General features: G+C 48.0%; 1 protein-coding gene across 10 annotated transcripts in view; it reads left to right on the forward strand.

The window, feature by feature from the left end:
* Window positions 1–20,419, forward strand: part of LOC147571234 (pleckstrin homology domain-containing family M member 1-like) — a 29,513-nt gene that overhangs the window by 3,132 nt on the left and 5,962 nt on the right. For 9 of the 10 annotated variants that reach the window (XM_086696519.1, XM_086696518.1, XM_086696513.1 and 6 more), the window contains 4 exons: window positions 2,723–2,811; window positions 6,042–6,289; window positions 8,023–8,649; window positions 15,348–15,759. In XM_086696519.1, coding sequence (XP_086552645.1) covers window positions 2,764–2,811; window positions 6,042–6,289; window positions 8,023–8,649; window positions 15,348–15,759 — 1,335 coding nt within the window. In that variant the 5' untranslated portion in view covers window positions 2,723–2,763. Of the gene's footprint in view, window positions 1–2,297; window positions 2,323–2,722; window positions 2,812–6,041; window positions 6,290–8,022; window positions 8,650–15,347; window positions 15,760–20,419 lie in introns of those variants that run through there. The other variant, XM_086696517.1, reaches the window with a different exon arrangement.

A 20,419-nucleotide genomic window follows, 5' to 3' on the forward strand; every position in this document is an offset into this window, starting at 1 on the left:
TCACAGGATTGTTTTAAGAATTAAATGAGGATAGAGAATGAGATCCTGTGCCAGAGTGAACCGATACCGAGGGGCAGAGGTAGACGAAGGGTGGCTTAGGAGTTTCCTAAAGGCACACGGCACTCACCTTTTCTGCTCAACTGTATCAGGGATGTTTGAACTCTCTACTTGCTCTCTTTATTCTGGGTCTCCTGAAGACCCACCCCTCTTTCGTTTGCTTCTTGGTGTCAGTGAAGACAGTTCTGAGGATAGAAAGTGAAACCAGTCCCATAGCATGGTAGATGGGGGTCTGGCCCACCCAAGGAGCCTGCTGGAGTGCTGACCTAGCAGTCAGGAGACCCAGAGCCCAGAGATCTCACATCGTAGATGGTCGTGGTCCTGCCTCTGAGCCATTGCCTGCCTTCCTGAGGCGTTCTAGCACCGACAGGCCTATGTAGGGAGCTTTGGTTTCCTGCAAAGAAAGATGTGCCCGGAACTTTGGCCTGACCCCCACGTCTCAGTTCTGTTTTGTGAATTGTCAAGTGGCCATTCTTCTAGGTTTCTCTGCACGGTTGTCCTTTTGTGACGTTCCTGACACTGTTTTAGGTCACAGTTGTCTCTTGTCTGGCCCTGCTCTGACCTCAGTGTCAGTTTACTTTGTTTTTTCAGCAGATCCTGACTTGGCCAGGACACCCACTTAATGATAAGCCTCCCTCCCTCCAGTGAATATTATATTCAGTTAATTAGTTGATGAGGCCTCAATGGTCCTCCTCTTCAGATTGCTGAGGCCCAAGCCTTGAGGCCGGCTGAGGGAAGGGCAGTTTTAGGGCTTGAGGCTCTGTCTAGAAGGGCAGGCCCCCGGAATTACCAAAGGGGATTGGATGCCAGGGTCTCAAAGCCAGAGAGCCTGAACTTGGCCTGCAGGGCTGCGTAGGGTAGCCTTGAAGAAACCCAGCCTCTAGGATCAGGCACGGTTTCAGGACCGACTCTGTAGTACGTCCCCTTCTCCCGGTGCCCTGGTGGCCAGAGCATGGAGCTGGTCTCCAGCAAAGGGTCCTGAGGATTCCCGGTGGGTAGGAGCTGGGAAAGTGGTGGAGGGAGAGACAGTGTGATGGGCTGTGGCCAGGGGCTAGTGTTCCTCCTGTCAGTCTGTTGTGCGCTGACCAGAGCTGGTTTCGTGGGGCCCGTCCTCCACACACCTGTCTCCCTTTGCATGTCCTTACTTAGGAAGGTCGGCGCTGGGTCCTGTTCACCCTCTGCCGGATCCAGAGGCCAGGGGTGAATCAGAGCGTCTTTCATCATTTAGGGCCACCCTGCCGTTCTCCATGCCTCGCTGTTCGCCTGTAAACCTTTCCTGCCAGACTCAACCCGATGCTCCCTTGCATCCCGCCACCTGGGCCCCCGGCCGAAGAGCCCTCCTCCCAAGACTCCCCTGCCCCCTCCCCAGCCACCCCTTAGCCCTAGCTCACACCTGCCTCTTCCAGAAGGGTGGATGTCATCCTGGCCGAAGGTGGTAGAGCCCGCCACTGATCAGCCCTGGGATCTTGGGAAGTTCCTTGACCTGGGTCAGCTTTGATTTCGTATCTGTTAGATCTGGATAATAAAAGAGCTCGCCTAGGGTGGTTCCAAGGAATGAATGAAGCAATGTGTGTAAACAGTACAAAATCCATTCAGCATGCCTCCATTTGATAACTTCTTTGGGCCATCGGTTTTTGAGAACAGAGACAGCGATGACCTGTTTTTTGGTGTCCCTCCATGCTCGGCAGTGTGGTCACTAGAGATCTGTTTAGATGGGAATGTGCCTACCCAATCCTGGTCCGTCCAAGTGGCTGGGGCGGTCCAGGCGAGCCAACAGCCCCCCCCCCGAGGCTCAGGTTGAGGCCCCCCCCCCCCGACCTAAGCCACCCCCGGAGGGTGGGGGGGAGCCAGTGCCCTGAGGGATTTACCTGTGTACTGACTTCAGGTAGTTGAGCGGACTCATTCAGACAGTGGCCTTTGCCTGTAAGGCTTGGCCACATCCAACCGGGGTAATAGACACCATTTATCCTTAGTACCGTCAGGCCCTGTGCTGGGCATTTTCCACATTCATAACCTCCATTTGAGACGTCTGCCGTGGTGCCCCACCTAGCATGCCTAAGTGGTTAGTGGCAAATCGAGATTCGAACCCGTGTTGTTTCCCTTAGGCGTGTCCCTGTGCTGCTCCAGCTGGACCCTCGTGCCTGGAGGGGAAGCAGCTATGTAGCAAGAGGCCCTCCCTTTGGAAACTTCCTTCGGTTGTGCTTGTCCCCGCCGAGCTGGCAGACATGGGGCTGGCACAGGAGTCAGAGGCTCCGAATGTGAATTGTGAGCCCCTGCTTCCTGGTCCATGTGGGCTCTTGGCACCTCCAGCGGCAGCATCCCCCTCGCACCCTTAGTTCTGTATCCAAATCAGCCCTTCATTCCCTGCTTTTTTGTGCCAGCGTGTGGTGTGGCATACAGAGGCCTTTCCATGCCCTGATTAGGGTGGACCCACCCATGGCACATAGGATTCCCCACCTCCTGAGATCCGAGCCCTCAGATTTCTTCTCTTCCCTTGTTTCCTTCCTTAAAATCCACTCTTGGCTTTTACTTTTGAATTCAGAGGCCTTTGCATTGCAGTTTGAGGAAGATGGGCTGACCCGCTGCCTGCTGGGGGAGGGGGAGAATTGGCTGCGGGTGGGGAGCTGGAACCTGCTCATCTGGCCGCCGCCGTCTGTCTCTGCAGGTGTCATGTGATTCTCCGAGGGAGCTGCAGTGTGAGCGGAAATGCTCTCGGTGGTGGAGAATGGACTGGACCCCCGGGCTGCCATCCCGGTAGGCAGTCGGAGAGGCTCAAGGGTGGGGAAGGGGGCACGGGACAGCCATGTCGTTGGTTTTCCTCACTTTGAAATGAATGAGTACTGTCTGGAAAGCGAGGCCTCGGGTTGAGAAAGAGTTATAGCAGAAGCAGGCTCTGAGGAGATCCTGCCCTTTCTAGAACATCTTCTTGGTGATGGAATGGGAATTGATAAAAAACGACGGATTTTAATACGGGCTGCCTAAAGACCAAGGATTTCTCAAAGGAAGTCATACATATGGGGCGCCTGGGTGGCTCACACGGTTAAGCGTCATGATCGTAAGCGGCTCATGGTCTTACAGTTTGTGAGGTCAAGCCCTGCATTGGGCGCTCTGCTGTCAGAGCAGAGCCTGCTTTGGATCCTCGGTCCGCTCTGTCTCTGCCCCCTCCCCCACAGGCACATACACGTATGCACATTCTCTCTCTCTCTCTCTCAAAAATAAGTAAACATTAAAAGAAGGGGCAGCTGGGTGGCTCAGTCGGTTGAGCATCCGACTTCGGCTCAGGTCATGATCTCACGGCTCATGGGTTGGAGCCCCGCATCGGGCTCTGTGCTGCCAGCTCAGTGCCTGGCGGTTGCTTCATATTCTGGGTCTCCCTCTCTCTCTCTCTGCCCTCTCCCTCTCATGCTGTCTCTCTCTGTCTCTCAAAAATAAATAAACATTAAAAAAAAAGAAAAGAAAAGAAGGCATTAGGGTGGCCTGGGTGGCTCAGACGGTTGAGCGTCCATTTGGCTCAGGTCATGATCTCACGATTTGGGAGTTTGCTGTCACCACCTAGCCCACTTTGAATCCTCTGTCCCCCTCTCTCTTTGCCTCTCTCTCTCTCTCTCTCTCTCTCAAGTCAAATAAGCAAACAATGAAAGAAGTATATGACCCATAAGTCATATGAAAAGATGTCTAACATCAAAAGACTGCATACTGTATGACTTCATTTACACAAAATGTCCAGAATTGGCAAATGCATAAAGACAGAAAGTAGATTAGTAGTTGCTAGGGGTCGAGGGAGAGGGGACTAGAGAGGAGTGACTGCTCATGGGCACAGTGTTCCTTTTTGAGAGAATGAAAATGTCCTAAAATTAGGTAGTGGCTGTAGTTTCACTATTCTGTGAATATACCAAAAATCACTGAACTGAATAGTTTAAATGAGTGAATTTTATGCAATGTAAATTGTGTCTCATTAAAGCTGTTATAAAGAAAAAAGGAACAGGGGCGCCTGGGTGGCGCAGTCGGTTGAGCGTCCGACTTCGGCTCAGGTCATGATCTCACGGTCCATGAGTTCGAGCCCCGCGTCGGGCTCTGTGCTGACAGCTCAGAGCCTGGAGCCTGCTTCGGGTTCTGTGTCTCCCTCTCTCTCTGACCCTCCCCCATTCATGCTCTGTCTCTCTCTGTCTCAAAAATACATAAACATTAAAAAAAAATTTTTTTTTAAAGAAAAAAGAACATTCAAGTTTTCTAAGAACATTAACATGAACTGTTTGGGCTAAGATAAAAATAAAACAGTAAAATATTTATCCATAATCCTATCAGCTAACAGTTCAAACCAGGTTTTCTGTATTCCCTCCCAATCCTTTTCCAAAACATAGGTATTTTGACATGCTTATATTATGACAGAACTGTCTTTATCTTTCCAAAGGATTTTACATATATGTATTTTATAATTGATTTATGTAACAGACCTTAACGGAATACTTACATGTGTCAGGAACCAGGCCAAGTGTTGAGGATGCAAGAATGAAAAAAAAAAGCAAGTCCTGCCCTCAGAGTAATCCCCCCCCCCCACCCCCCAACTCCTGTGCTGTAGGTCAGGAAGTATTCGTTCCGTTTAACAGATGAGGAAATTAAGCTCAGTGAGGTTAAGTGAAATGTCTGCAGTGACCCAGCTGTTGACCAACAGAGCTGAGACTAACATCTGCCTCTGACTGCCAGGTCAAGGATCTTTCCTTTTTTCTTTCTTTCTTTTTAAAGTTTATTTATTTATTTTAGGGGCGCCTGGGTGGCTCAGTCAGTTAAGCGTCCTGTTTCGGCTCAGGTCATGATCTCACGGCTCGTGGGTTCGAGCCCTGCATCAGGCTCTGTGCTGACAGCTCAGAGCCTGGAGCCTGCTTCGGATTCTGTGTCTTCCTCTCTCTCTGCCCCTCCCCCCCTCATACTTTGTCTGTCTCTCTCTCTGTCTCTCTCTCTCAAAAATAAACATTAAAAAGATATTTTTAAATAAATAACGTTTATTTTATTTATTTTGAAAGGGAGAGTGAGCATGAGCAGAGGAGGGGCAGAGGAGGGGCAGAGAGGGGGGGAGAGAGAGAGAGAGAGAGAGAGAGAGAGAGAGAGAGAGAGAGAGAATCTCAAGCAGGCTCCACACTGTCAGCACAGAGCCAGATACGGAGCTCAAACTCAGAAACCGTGAGATCACGACCTGAGCTGAAATCAAGAGTCAGATGCTTAACTGACTGAGCCACCCAGGTGCCCCTAGGATCTTTCGTAATGTGGACCATGCTCCTGTTTTCTTGGTGTTTTTATGGTTCTAAAGTGGCACTTGTAGCCTCTTCATGGAATCGTAGACCCCTAAACAAGGTGGAAAGCTTCACCCCTGCCCTAGATGGATCACCCAGGCTCCCACACCTGTAACTATGATGGAGCCGGTATTTAAACACAAGATTTCTATGGCTATCAAATCACTGAAGTTCGGTTTAAAAAGCAAAACAAAAGAAAAACATACAACTATCTTTGCAAAAAAATAACTATCTCTGGGGGGTATAAGTACGTAATTTTCCTTTTCTCCTCTATGCTTTGTCTCTGTTTTCTTTCTTTCTTTTTTAAAAATTTTTTTCCAACGTTTATCTATTTTTGAGAGAAAGAGAGAGAGCGCGTGTGTGCGTGTGCAAGTGGGGGAGGGGCAGAGAGAGAGGGAGACACAGAATCCAAAGCAGGCTCCAGGCTCTGAGCTGGCAGCACAGAGCCCGACGTGGGGCTCGAACCCATGAACCGTGAGATCAGGACCTGAGCCGAAGTCGGACGCTCAACCGACTGAGCCACCCAGGCACCCATCTTTGTTTTCTATGATTAGCTTGTGCTAGTTTTGCTGTATACACACCCACAGGTAGACGTGAGGCGTGTGTGGGTGTGCGTGTATTTGGTGATAAGCACTTCCCTTCCAGGGGTCACCGCAGGATCTTCTAAAGGCCTGTGTTATGTCTGACACTGACTAGGTCATCAAGAAGAAGCTAGTGGGATCTGTGAAGGCGTTGCAGAAGCAGTACGTGTCCTCGGACACAGTGGTCACTAGCGAAGACGGAGATGCCAGCACCATGTGCAGTGCCCTGGAGGCTGTATTTATCCACGGACTGCATGCCAAGCACATCCGAGCCAAGGCCGGAGGGAAAAGGAAGAAGAGCGCCCACCAGAAGCCTCTGCCTCAGCCTGTCTTCTGGCCCCTCCTGAAAGCTGTCACCCACAAGTGAGATCAGCAGGGGAGGCTTTGCTTTGGGGAGGAGCTTCAGTGTGGGTGACCCTGGGCTCTCCCTCTACAGCTCTATGGGAAGGCAGCAGAGACGCTCTGTGTTCTAGAATGGAGATGGGTGAGATAGGGGTTATTGTTAGACCAAGCCTCAAGAGCCCCTCAGCGCACAGGCAATGGCCTGGGGCTGCTCAGGCCCCTGGCTGGTCGCCTTTAGCAGGAGCCGCTTTTTTGCCACACCGTGGCAAAGTTAGGTAGTTGGAACAGAGAATGTGTGGCCTGCAAAGCCTAAAATCTTTACTAAGTGGCCCTTGACAGAAGAGGTTTGCTGACCCTGCCTTGGAATGTTTGAACATCTCTATGCTAAGTATTATATCCTAAGAGGCTGTGGCATTTTTTAAAGCAGTGGAATCCAGATCATCTGAATATCCACCCTGGGACGTTTGCCTCTGCGGCCCTGGCCCTAACTGCCTGGGCTTTGGAGCAAGCAGCTGCTGGCACGTTGCCTCTAAGGGCTATTAAATGCCACCTTCAGCCTGAAGGTGCCTTGTCGGTCTGTATCTTCCTTTTCCTGCTGACTGCCACCGCCCTATCTCAGGGTCTTACCTCACTCCCAGGTGGCAGTGGCTTTCTAATTGTCCCCCTTATCTCATTCTGTCTGTCCTTAGGTCAGGCAGCTGGTCCGCATTTATTGAGCTTAAGCTAACCCGAGCTCATTCCCTGAGCCCTGTGGAGCACGCACGCCTATGGGCGAGACGTGCTCAGGGCACTGTGATGGTCAGAGGAAGGGCATTTACATCAGACCAAGGGTTCGGGAACTGAGTTTGGTACCTGATCTTATCCCGAGCAGCCCACCCAGAAGTCTGCGTGACTGCGGTCGAGTCATTTCCGGTGTAAAAACTCTCAGGCTCCCCAGTGCTAGCCTGGAGTCCCATTCACTTCGTTGGGGCCCCAGAATCTGTATCCTGACCAGGTTCCCAGGTGATTCTGACGCAGAGCCAGGTGTGGGGACCCTTGCCCCACTTTGCCTCACCGGTTGGATGCTCGAGACCCTGCATCACCTGACTTTGCAACGCAATCAGCCGCTCCTCCTCCTCCCCGTGCTGTAACGGGAGTGCTCACCACTCCTGTTACACAGCTGCTGCTTCCCTACCCTTGGTGCCTTTTTGCTGTCAGTCCTTGGTGCCTAAGGTTCCCCTTCCATCTTTGCTGCTTGAAATCCCTCAAGGCCCAGCTCAATGCCTTGCCTATCCGTAATCCCTATGCCTAATCCCTCAATGCCTTGCCTAAGGCATTGTTCTTACTGCAACCTGGAAGTGATTGCCTTCCCCCCACCCCAGCTCTACTGACAACAGGGTTCACCTCCGTGTGCCCTTGAAAGGTAGTAACCTGGACTGAGGGCAGGACCATGTCTGTATCCTGTATCTTCACGGCTCCAAAGACCTGGCACTTAGGGGCTCATCAGATGTATGCCGGATGAGCAGGTGATGTCAAGGGCGCCTGGGGAGTTGTAACAAAAATGGCAATTATCCTGCATGACAGTAACCTCGAAAAAGTGGGGAGTTGTAGCTAAATATTTCTCAATTCCCTGTAGAACACTGCTATCTGAGATTTTTTCCCAAGCCTGTATATACTTGCAGTCATTATTACTGGCTCCTGCTCACCAGTGGATAAAACAATCCTCCGTGATCTGAAATCATTTCTTGAAACAAGCCTGTCCTCTCCACCCGCAGACACATCGTCTCGGAATTGGAGCACCTGATCTTTGTCAGCACGGACGTGGGCCGCTGCCGGGCCTGGCTGAGGCTGGCCCTCAATGACGGCCTGATGGAGTGCTACCTGAAGCTGCTCCTCCAGGAGCCCGCCCGCCTGTGCGAGTACTATCAGCCCGCAGCCCTGCTTCGAGACGCCGAGGAGGGCCAGTTCCTCCTCAGCTTCCTGCAGGGACTGACGTCCTTATCCTTCGAGCTCTCCTACAAGTCCGCCATCTTAAACGAGTGGACGCTTACCCCACTGGCTCTCTCTGGGCTTTGCCCGCTCTCTGAGCTCGACCCCCTCACCACCTCTGGGACACAACTACAGCGGAAAGAGTCTCTGGATTCAATTTCCCATTCCTCAGGCTCGGAGGACATCGAAGTCCAGCACTCAGGCCATAAGATCCGACGGAACCGGAAGCTCACGGCCTCCTCCCTCAGCCTGGACACCGCCAGTTCATCCCAGCTGTCTTGCAGCCTAAACTCTGATAGCTGCCCACTCCAAGTGAATGGCTCCAAGAGTCCAGATCGTTCCGAGGAGCCCATGTCCTACGACTCCGATCTGGGGACAGCAAATGCCGATGACTCAGACCCGTCTCTGCAAGAGTGAGTGTCCTCCCCCCACTCCTTCTCCTCCCCCTGCCTTCCTTCCTTCCTTCTCCTCTTCCTCTTTCTCTCCCTTCCTATGGCATGTGATTGCCTGTCACTGAGCATTGAGCTCTCTAAGGGCATAAAGGAAAAGAGGACCGTGGCTCTTCCTCAGGGACTGGAGTTGCCGGGACTTATAACTGGAGGCAACATGGGGCAGCGAGGAGAATGGATTCAGGGAGGGCTCAGAGCTGAATCAGGCTCCGGCTCTGCCCCTGGCTGATCTTCGACAAGTTACCTAATTTGTCTGAGGCTTCGTGTAAAATATTATTGCCTCTAGGGCGGAAACTAACGGTTCGGAGTTAGATGTACGACTTCCAAAAGACGCAGTGAAGCCCAGCGCGTCAGGGTGCTCCGCTGCGACCTCCCAGAAGGCCTCTGAAGGACACAGACCCTGAATGAGGCCTGGAGGAGGTGGTGCACAAAAGGGGCCAAGCAAGTGAGTGGAGGAAGAGCACAGGGAGCAATGAACTTGACTAGAGAAGGGACCTTGGAGAGAGCTATCTCTTTAAAAGAACTTTTTTCTATTTGAGTATTGTTGACGCACGGTGTTATATTAGTCTCAGGTGTACAACGTAGTGAGTCACCATCTCTCTATGTTAACCATGCTCACCACAGCAGAGCCTTCTTCGTTCAGGCCCTTTTGAAACATTCGTTTTTTAATAGATTTATTTTTATGGTAAGAAAAAAAAGTCTACCTACAGTGAAACGTCTTTTCCACCTTTGTAACCATAATTATTAATTCCTTACATCTTTCTTTTTCTTTTTTTTAAAGTTTATTTATTTTTGAGAGAATGAGCAGGGGAGGGGCAGTGAGAAAGGGGGACGGAGGATCTGAAGCAGATTCTGTGCTGACAGCAGAGAGCCCAACGTGGGGCTCGAACTCACAAACTGTGAGATCATGAGCTAGGCTGAAGTCAGACATTTAACTGACCGAGCCACCCAGGCACCCCCTTTACATGTCTTTTTCTGATGTTTCTAAATGCACCTAACAGATATGAATAGATAGACTTTTTAAATGTCTTTTATATTTCTTATCTCTGCCTCATCCCCACAAAGCTATTATAAATATACTGTTTGATACCTTGTCTCAGAAGAGATCAGAATTTTTGTTTTGGAGCTTCATATCAGTTTCTTCAGTTTTTTTTTTTTTTTCCCCGTGGCATGTGTTTCCATTGTATGAATGTACCTTAGTTTATTTGACCAGCCCTGTATTTACTGGACACTGGAGTTCACTCTTTCTATAAATAACCGTGTGTATGTGATATTCTAATTCTATGCAACTATCTCTGTTCAGTAAAGTCCCAGAAACAGAATTGCTGAGGCAAAGGATAAATGAATCTACAATTTTCATAGATAACCGCCTGTTTACACTCTGTCAGGAATGTACCTGTGCCCTCTCGGCCTTGTAGGCAGAAGGTATTATCAAACTTTTGGATATTTGCTCATCTAATAGGTAGAACATGATAAACTTTTTTTTCAAGTTTATTTATTTGTTTTGAGAGAGAGAGAGAGAGAGAGAGAGAGCAAGCGAGCATGAGTTGGGGAAGGGCAGGGAGAGAGAGGGGGAGAGAGAGAATCCCAAGCAGGCCCCTTGCTGTCAGTGCAGAGCGTGATGCAGAGCTTGATCCCAGGAACTGTGAGATCATGACCCGAGCCAAAATCAAGAGTCGGACGCTTAACTGACTGAGCCACCCAGGCGCCCCGAAAATGGTAAACTTTTATTAAGCGCTTCCTTCAGCCAGACCCATGTTCCCTCAGCCAGTGTCTAGGATCTTCTTTTCTACTCCTGTGTGCCCCTACCTTCTTGGTTCATTCAAGTCTTTACAGGTTTCCCAGCTGCTGTGGGAAGAACACCAGATTGGGTGCCGGTACGGACTGGCTTGTAGCAGGATCCGGCCTCAAGCCCTGTTCTACCAGTCACAAGTCCAGTAACGGCAGGCCAAGCGTTGGCTCTGTGAGGTTGTTTCTTCATCTGTAAAGTGGAGGCTCCCTCATAGGGATTCTCTGGCTGAGAATCAGATCAGATGCCTGGGGGCGAATTACGGCTGAAGCAGCTTCTGAGCAACAGAGCACATTAGCTAGAACTTTCAAACATCAAACAAGAATTTAGGTAGAACATCCTGGAAGGGAGCAATCCCCGCTCTATCGGCTGGGCCCATGGCGTGACTTAAGTTCACTCACCTGTCTGAACCCTTCCTTGTGTCTCCTCCTCCCACAGGCCAGCCCGCCGGCCCTCTGTCTGTCATGTGCCCTGCTTTTATCTTTCGTGAGTCTTGTGATTGGAAAATTCCAGCTTAAGGCCGTTGAATCAGTGACCGTCCACCCTGTGTGGGAAGCGTCATCCTGGGCATTGTGGGAGAAGTCAAGGGAAGAGGGTCAGGATGTACAGACCAGCGCGGGGCAGTGGCGTGCGGAACCAGCAAACACAGAGCACACAGGTGCACAAACACACATCCAGCACCGTCACTCTGAGTGCTGGGCTTGAAGTTATCTTCGCACGTCCACACACACCAGCTCTTAGAGGGTGTGTCTGAGGGTGAAGAGTCACATCAGCAGTTAAGAGTTCGCTTATTTTTGTCATATTACTTAAATATTTGTTTACGTGGATTTTTTAAAGTTGATTTATTTTGAGAGAGAGAGAGAACAGGCGTTCTATCAAAATAAATGTTAAAAAAAGTTTTTTAAAATCATCTACAAGTTAAACATAAAGTACAAAAGATGTAACATTCCAAGGAAATGTATTAACTTAATGTTTTCTGGAAACCAAACTGCAGTTTGCTTTGTGAATAGAGGATTGATGGCCTGAATAGCTTCTTTTGTGTTGGTTGGGTCTGAATTACAGTGATCGCTGAGAAGCACAGCTAGGGGCCGGTGGTTAGGAGTGTGGACTCAGGAGCCAGACTGCTGGAGTCTTCCATTAACCAGCTTTGCGACCCCGGGCAAGATACTCAACCTTTCTGACCTTGATGTCCTCATCTGCAAGACGGGGATAAGAATGCTAGGAAGTGAGTTAAGGTATGCAAAGCGCTTAGAGCAGTGCCAATCACAGGGTGAGTGCTCCATAGGCGGTGTCATCATCATTTTACTACTGGGGGTCCCCGTGATGTCAGTTCTCGCGCTACTTGTCTGTGTATACACGGCTGCAGATCTGTGCTTGGTGATATTTGTCAGAGGTCGTTATCATGAGGCCTTCTCTTGGGGGAAATGATTCTTCGCACATGCGGCCCCCTCCTGTACTTTCATGAGCACCCCTGACCGCCAGGTGGTGCCGTGGACCCCAACGCGCTAGTCCACGCGCTCAGGAAAAGCGCAGGCTCAGAATCGCTTGGCGGGGGCACTTTATGGGGTGGTCATGCCGATTCTCCAGCCCATGCTTTTATTCCACACCTACGCCTCTGTGTACGCGCAATATACGTATGTGTATAATACGTATATGTTTCCAGACTGTCTTCTAAATGAAAGCACAAACTTCTAGAATTTTTCAACAGGCAGTTTTTGAAAAACGCTGCCCTGAGCTGGACAGAAGTGGAAGGACTGGAGCGTTTCAGCCCTATGTTGCATTTTCTTCAAAAGTTTTGAAAATTCTCTTTCTTTCACTTTTCCTTCAAAACCTCATCTCTAGCACTTTTTCCCACTTGATGTGCATGTCTCTTATTCTCTCTGGGTCCTGCCGACCAGCTCTGATCCTGGTGAGACTCCTGTGAACTTGATTTCATCCTGACCGCGGTGTTGATTTGGTGGAAACTCTAATTTATCACACAAGCTTCTTGCTGTCGGGTGGTGTTTCTTTATTCCCACACCCAGTCCACTCCATCATTAAAATGTGTCCTACAGACGAGGGGTCATTTATAATTGATAACCATTTCGGTAATGCTGGTGAATATTTCCGTAATTCTCTTTCCTTACATTTTTATAGCCATGTGTGTAGAGGCTAAGCAGTCTTGCCAGTGGCGATAAGAACAACCAATGACAAATTGAGGTTAATGTTTATTGAGTACTTACTTTGTGCCAGACACTCTATAAGCATTTTACCTATATGATCTCATTCAGCCTTGAACACAGTCATAGGTGGGTGCTGTTACCGTGCCGGTTTTACGGGTAAAGGAATGAAGTCCGTGAACTTTAGGAACCTATTGTGGGGCCACAGCAGTGTGCCAACCAAAGCCAACCAACATCACCCTTTAAGGAAACCCCTTACCCACTAGCTATGGATTTACCTATTCTGGACATTTATTTTTTTTTTTTAATTTTTTTTTCAACCTTTATTTATTTTTGGGACAGAGAGAGACAGAGCATGAACGGGGGAGGGGCAGAGACAGAGGGAGACACAGAATCGGAAACAGGCTCCAGGCTCTGAGCCATCAGCCCAGAGCCTGACGCGGGGCTCGAACTCCCGGACCGCGAGATCGTGACCTGGCTGAAGTCGGACGCTTAACCGACTGCGCCACCCAGGCGCCCCATATTCTGGACATTTAATACCAATGGAATCATACACTATGTGGCTTTTTGTGACCTCCTTCCTTCACTTAGTAGGTTTTCAAGGTTCATCCGTGTTGTAGCATGGGTCATGGCTGAATCATATTCCATTGTGTGAATACACCACAATTTGTTTTATCTTTTCAGTTAGTGGACATTTGTTCTATTCCTACTTTTTGGCTACTGTGAATAATATTGCTGTGAACACTCGTGTACAGGTTTTTGTGCAGACATTGTCTTTTCATTCTCTTGGGTATATACCCATGAGTTGAATTGCTGACTCATATGGTAACTCTATGTTTAACTTTTAAGGAACTACCAAACTGTTCTCCACAGAGGCTGCACCACTTCACATTTCCGCCAGCAGCGTGTAGGAGTTCCATTTTCTCTACACCTTTGCCAACACTTGTTATTCTCTGTCTTTTTAATTTTTAAAAAATTTTTAATGTTTCTTATTTTAGAGAGAGACAGAGAGAGAGAGAGACAGAGCATGAGTTGGGGAGAGGCAGAAAGAGAGGGAGACACAGAATCTGAAGCAGTCTCCAGGCTCCAAGCTGTCGGCACAGAGCCCGACACAGGGCTCGAACCCACGAACCGTGAGATCATGACCTGAGCCGAAGTCGGATGCTTAACTGATTGAACCACCCAGGTGCCCCTCTCTCTTTTTTATTATAGGCATCTTGGTAGGCATAAAGTAGTATCTTATTACGGTTTTGATTTGTATTTCACTCCCGTCTAATGATATCGAGCATCTTTTCATGTACTTTCCATTTGTATACCTTTAGAGAAGTGTCTCTGTAAACCTTTGCCCATTTTTCAGTCAGATTATTTGTTCTAATATTATTGAATTGTAAGAGCTCTCTATATTCTGGATACTAGACCCTTATCAGATATGTGATAATCCTTGGATATAAGATATGCAGATTTTTTTCCTGTTCTATGGGTTATCTTTTTACTTTCTTGATAGTATCCTTTTGAAGCCCAAAAGCTTTTAGTGTTGATAAAGTCCAGCGTACCTATTTTTTATTGTTTACTTATTTGTTGGCTGTCATATAAGAAACCATTGCCTGATCCAAAGATTTATACCTGTTTCCTTCTAAGAGTTTTATAGTTTTAGCTCTTACTTTTAGGTCTTTGATCCATTTTGAGTTCATTTTTTATATGGTATGAGGTAGGGGTCCAACTTTCTTCTTTTGCATGGGACTGTTCGCTTATCCCAGCACCATTTGTTGAAAAGACTATTCTTTCCCCACTGAAATGTCTTGGGCTGCAGATCAGTTGCCCATAAATGTATGGGTTGTTCACCAATGTTTGACTAGCATGTCTTGAAATGTTGTTTGGGGTTATGATGTAGATAAGAGCACACAGCTCAGCCAGAAGACATTAAGGTAGAAACTTGAGTTCTAAAATCCTTATGGAAATGAGCCCACATTAAGGGGAGTTTGGCACGTCTTCTGACCCAGTGTAAACCATTAGGGCAGATATGGGCAATCTCTTGGGCCCCGGGTAGCTTTGTTGTTGTAGGAATCTGTATTCGCCCGTGACATACTCTATTGGTTCATAAACAAAGGAGGAGACAGCAAATAGTTCTAGTTCAGAAACAGAATGTGGATTCTCAGAAGCCTCAGGAGAAGGGGAGCAGCCACTAGCCAGTGCACATTTTAGAAGGCCCAGAGTAGTTTCCATGTGCGTGCGTGTGTGTGTGTGTGTATGTAAAGACAGTAACACTGGCTCCCTGTAGTCCCTGAAGCACCACTGAAGGGCAGGAAGAGGCAGTACCATTGGAAGAGTGAGCAGGTGCACACCCCATGTATACTTGCGTGCACACTCCTGCACCCCGTGTACACTGATCTCCGGCAGCAGGTCCTGGGAACAGGAGGCATCTGGGACCCCACATACGGCCCAGCTCTGGTGGACCAGCGCTTGCACCGGAGATCCCGGGCCCCGCAGTTCCCTTGGCCGCCCACTCTACCTCAGTCCCAGCTGGGGAGAAACTTTGTGAGGCGTGTCAGAGGAAGGCTTGTGTGTAAGCAGAGGAGCACGGTGGGTGGATGACGAGGATGTTTTGTTTTTGAAATCCCCAGACAGCAGTTCTGCCTTCTTACCGCCGTCCCAATAGCCTTGGGCATTCTAGCTGACAGCTTGTCACACAGGTTTCTCTGTTTAAAAACTTCCAGGGTATTGTCGGAATTCAGCAAAGCCCAGGTAAACTCTGTGCCAACCAATGGACTGAGCGGACTGAGTGGAGAAATGGAGATTCCCACGGGGCGGGCCTCACTCCCCCTCCCCGGCCTGGAGGCCAGCATCCCTTTTGATGTGCCCGCAGAGCCCCTCCCGCCCCAAGCATCCTCTGGGACTCAAGATGGGGACCGCAAGCAGGAGCCGCCTCCCCAGGCACCTGGCACCCTGGGCTTGCTGCAGTTGGGCACTGCCAAAGCTGTCCCCTCGGTGAGCATTTTAGACCAGAGGCCTTCCAGTCCCGTGGGAGAGGCGGCGGCCAGAGCAGTCAGCCCGGGGAGCGGCCAGCAGAAGTCTGTGGAGGATGACGGAGCTGCACGGAGCCTTGGGGTGTCCTCACCCACCAGCCCGGTGAGTGATACAAGCTTTTCGGGGAGAGGTCTTGGGGAAATGTCTCAGAGCTGGTGCAGGGTCTCCCCAGCTAGCCACCCCGAGTGGTCTCTGCCTTGTCTCCATTAGCCCCTCATATCTGTCACGGCGGACGTGAGCCAGGCACGGTGCCAGTCCCTTCCCATGGGTCTCTCTTGTCCTCTCACATTGACCCCGTAGAGAAGATAATTCTCATCTGATCATAGACCCTGCGCATAACCACTGCCACTTATCAGCTCAAGGCCTCGGGCAAGGCCCTTTGCCTCACTGAGCCTTGGTTTCCTCCTCAGCTCTTGTTATTATTAAATTCAGATTTGCTAAAATACCAGACTTTGAGAATACTCATCTTGCAATATGAGCCAGGTTAGAACTGCACCATCCCCTATGGTAACCACTAGCCACACGTGGCTGTTGAATGAGCGTGTAAAATGTGGTTAGTCCAAACTGAGATAAGCTATGTGAAATAAACACTGGATCTTGAAGGCTTCGTCTGAAAAAAAAAGAAGGTGAAATACTCAATCATTTATCGATTATGTGTTACAATGAAAATATGTTTGATGTTGGGTTAAATATAAAAGTTACTTACACGTGTTTCTTTTTACATTTTAAAAACGTGGCTAGTAGAACATTTAAAATGATACATGTGGCTGGAATTCTATTTCTGTTGGGCAGTGCAGCTCTAGAATGGGCCGGTCTCCTTTGTTGATAACCCCGAGGGAAGCCAGCCCTGGGAATCTCCTGCACAGAGCCATGGGTCAGAGGCTTGAGAACCATCGGCCCAGTGAAGCGGTGTCAAAGCTGTGGACCTGAGCTCTTTGCCATTTCACATTTGTCCTTGAGGATGAATAGCCAGGGTAGGAAGTTGTATGCACGTGTGCACGCGGACATACAGAACCCCCGGTTTATCCCAGCTGCTGTCTGGGGTCACGTTAGGATATAGTCTTGCTTTTTCAGCTCCATCCGTGCATATCTCTCATCCGGTAGCTTCCAGATCCTGTAACTCAGGATGGGGCCAAGGCCGTGAAATAGATTAGGACACGCGCTCGCGCGCGCGCGCGCGCGCGCACACACACACACACACACACACTTTTAAATAGCTTTATTGAGATATAACTCATATACCATACAATTCACCTAATTAAAGTGTATAATTCCATTTTTTTTCGTATATTCACAAGGTTGTGCAGCCATCACTACAATCGAATTTGAAAATATTTTCATCCCCCATAAAAGAAATCCCTTGGGATGCCTGGGTGGCTCAGTCGTTTGAGGGTCTGACTTCAGCTCAGGTCATGATCTGTGGTTCACAAGTTCGAGCCCCATGTCGGGCTCTGTGCTGACAGCTCAGAGCCTGGAGCATGCTTCAGACTCCCTCTCTCTCTGCTCCTCCCCTGCTGATGCTCTGTCTCTATCTCTCTCTCAAAAAATAAACAAAAACATTTAGAAAGAAAAGAAAAGAAATCCCTTACCATTAGCAGTGACGTCCCATCCTCCTCCTCCCGCCTCACTCCCCTCATCCCCTGGCAACTACTTATTTCCTTTGTCTATAGATTTGCTATTCTGGACATTTCACAGAAATGGAATCCTGTAATATGCAGCCTTTGGTGACTGGCTTCTTCCAATTAACATACTGTTTTCAGGATTCATCGTTGTTGGAGCCTGATCTGTGCTTCAGGGAGTAATAATTCATTGTAGATTCCTTTGTATGAACCCGTCACATTTTATTTTGTCCTTCATCAGTGGATAGACTTTTGTTTTTTTCCCCCCATTTTTTTGGCTAATATAAATAACACAGCCATGAACATTCATGTACAAGTTTTTGTGTGGGTATATTTTTGATTGTCTTGGATGTATACCCAGCAGCAAAATCTCTGGGTCACATGGTAACTCTATATTTAACCTTCTGAGGAACTACCAAACTGTTTTCCTAAGCAGCGGCCCCATTTTATATTCCCACCAGCAATGTATTCCATCCTCACCAACAGTTCTTACTGTCTTTTTAAAAATTGTCATTATAGCTAGCAGGCGGCAGGAGCAGTATCTACTTACGGTTTTGATTTGCGTTTCTTTAATGACTAATGATGTCAAGCATCATCTTGTTTGTGTGACTTTTGGCCATTTGTAGATCTACGTTGGAGGAATGTCTATTCAGAACCTTGGCCCATTTTTATTTTATTTTGTTTATTTTTCACTTATTTATTTTGTGGGAGTGCGGGCATGAGTAGGGGAGGGGCAGAGAGAGAAGGAGAGAGAGTCCCAAGCAGGCTCCTTGCCGCTAGCACAGAGCCCGATGCAGGGCTTGAACTCACGAAACGTGAGGTCACAACCTGAGCCAAAACCAAGAGTCAGATGCTGAACCCACTGAGCTACCCAGGTACCCCTTGGCCCATTTTAAAATGGGATTATTTGTCTTTTTATTATTGAATTATAATAGTTCTTTATATATTCTGGGTTGTATACCCTTATTAAATACATAATTAGCAACTGTTTCCTCCCATCCTGTGAGTTGTCGTTTCACTTTCTTGGTGGTAACATTTACAGCATAAACGTTTTCAATGTTGATAGAGTCCAGTCTACCTATTTTTTTCTTTCGCCATTTGTGCTTTTGGTGTCCCGTGTATACCCGTTTCCTAGCCCAAGGTCACAAAGATTGATGCGTTCTTCTAAAAATTTTATAGTTTTAGCTCTTACATTGAGATCTATGATCCATTTTGAGTTGACTTTTGTATATGGTATAAGGACGAGGCCCAGCTCGATTCTTTTGCATATTGATGTACAGTGGTACCAGCACCATTTGTTCAAAAGACTATTATTTCCGGGCGCCTGGGTGGCTCAGTCGGTTAAGCGTCCGACTTCAGCTCAGGTCGTGATCTGTGGTTCGTGAGTTCGAGCCCCGCGTCGGGCTCTGTGCTGACGGCTCAGAGCCTGGAGCCTGCTTCCGATTCTTGTGTCTCCCTTTCTGTCTGCCCCTCCCCTGCGCGCGCTCTCTCTCTCTCTCTCAAAAATAAAGATTTTTAAAAATTTACCAGAAAAAAAGACTATTATTTCCCCCTTTAGAACGTTTTCGAGGAATGCTGTAAAGTGATCTTTAGTACACATCTCAGTGAGTACTTATATACGATGTACCCTCTATGGCCACCCTCCAGATGGAAACATAGAACACTTCCAGCCCACCAGAAGGCTCTCTCATGCCTTGTCCCATTGTTCCCCTCTAAAGGAAGCCTCTATTCTGACTTCTAGCACCGTAGATTAATTTCTCCTATTGTTCGACTTCATTCGTATGGAAGGAACTGTACAATGCATACTCTTTTGCTTCTTTCACTGAGCATTATGTCTGTGTGGTTCACCTGTGCATATAGCATGAGGCTATAGTTTGTTCTTTTCCATTGTTCTGTAGCATTCCATTGTAAGAGTATATCACAGTGCATCTATCCATTCTCCTGCTAACAGACATTTGGGTTGTTTCCAGGTTTGGGCTATTATGATGAAAGCTGATGTGAACGTTCTTACATTTGTATTTCTGTGAACCCCTCTGCACTCTTTTCTGGGGGTATATATCTAGGAGCGGAATCGCCCAGTCATTGGGAAGGCATATGTTTACCTTTAGTGCATACTGCCAAGCAGTTTTCTAACAGTGCTTGCATTGACTTGTACTCACATTGGCAATATGTGAGCATTTTCATTGCTCTTTATCCTAGCCAGTGGGTCATCAGTCTTTTTCATTTCGGCCACTCTAATAGGTGTGCAGTGGGACCTCACTGTGGTTTTAATTTGCATTTCCCTGATGACTAACGATCTTGATACCTTTTCGTTGGCTTATTGGCTGTTGGAAGTCTCTAAGTCATTGCTTCATTCTTAAATTGAGTTGTGTGTATTTCCTGATTCATTGGTAGAGGCTCTTTACATATTATGGATATGTCTTTTATTAGAGAAAAAAATATGTCGCATATACATATAGCAAACGTTTCTTCAAGTCTATGGCTTGCCTGTTTTTTTAACGTTTATTTATTTATTTTGAGAGAGAGTGTGTACGCTCATGCGCGTGCAGAAAAAGAGGGAGAGAGGAATGCCTGGGTGGCTCAGTCGGGTAAGCTCAGGTCATGATCTCGCGGTTCACAAGTTCAAGCCGTGCGCCGGGCTCTGTGCTGACAGCTTGGAGCCTGGAGCCTGCTTTGGATTCTGTGTCTCCATCTCTCTCTCTCTGCCCCTTGCCCACTTGCACTCTGTCTCTGTCTCTCTCTCAAAAATAAATAAACATTAAAAAACAAAAGAAAAAGAGAGGGAAAGAGAGAGAATCCCAAGCAGTCTCCACACTGTCAGTGCAAAGCCTGACTTGGGGCTTGAACTCACAAACTGTGAGATCATGACCTGAGCCGAAATCAAGAGTTGGATGCTTAACTGATTGAGCCACCCAGGTGCCCCTATGGCTTGTGTTTTAAATCTCTTAATGGTATTTTTCGTGGAGCAGAAATTCTTGGTTTTAATGCTCTTCAATTTATTGGCCTCTCTGTTTGTGGTTTACGTATTTTGTGTCTAGTTTTAAGATCTCTACCCAAAGCTGTGAAGACCCCTGTATTTTCATCTAGAAGCTTTGTTGTTTTACCTTTTGCAATTAGATTTATGATCCACTTGGGACTGAGTT

This window comes from Puma concolor, unplaced genomic scaffold (assembly GCF_028749965.1).
Source record: "Puma concolor isolate L17-30 unplaced genomic scaffold, mPumCon1.1.hap2 unalloc_scaffold_39, whole genome shotgun sequence".
Taxonomy (NCBI): Eukaryota; Metazoa; Chordata; class Mammalia; order Carnivora; family Felidae; genus Puma; species Puma concolor.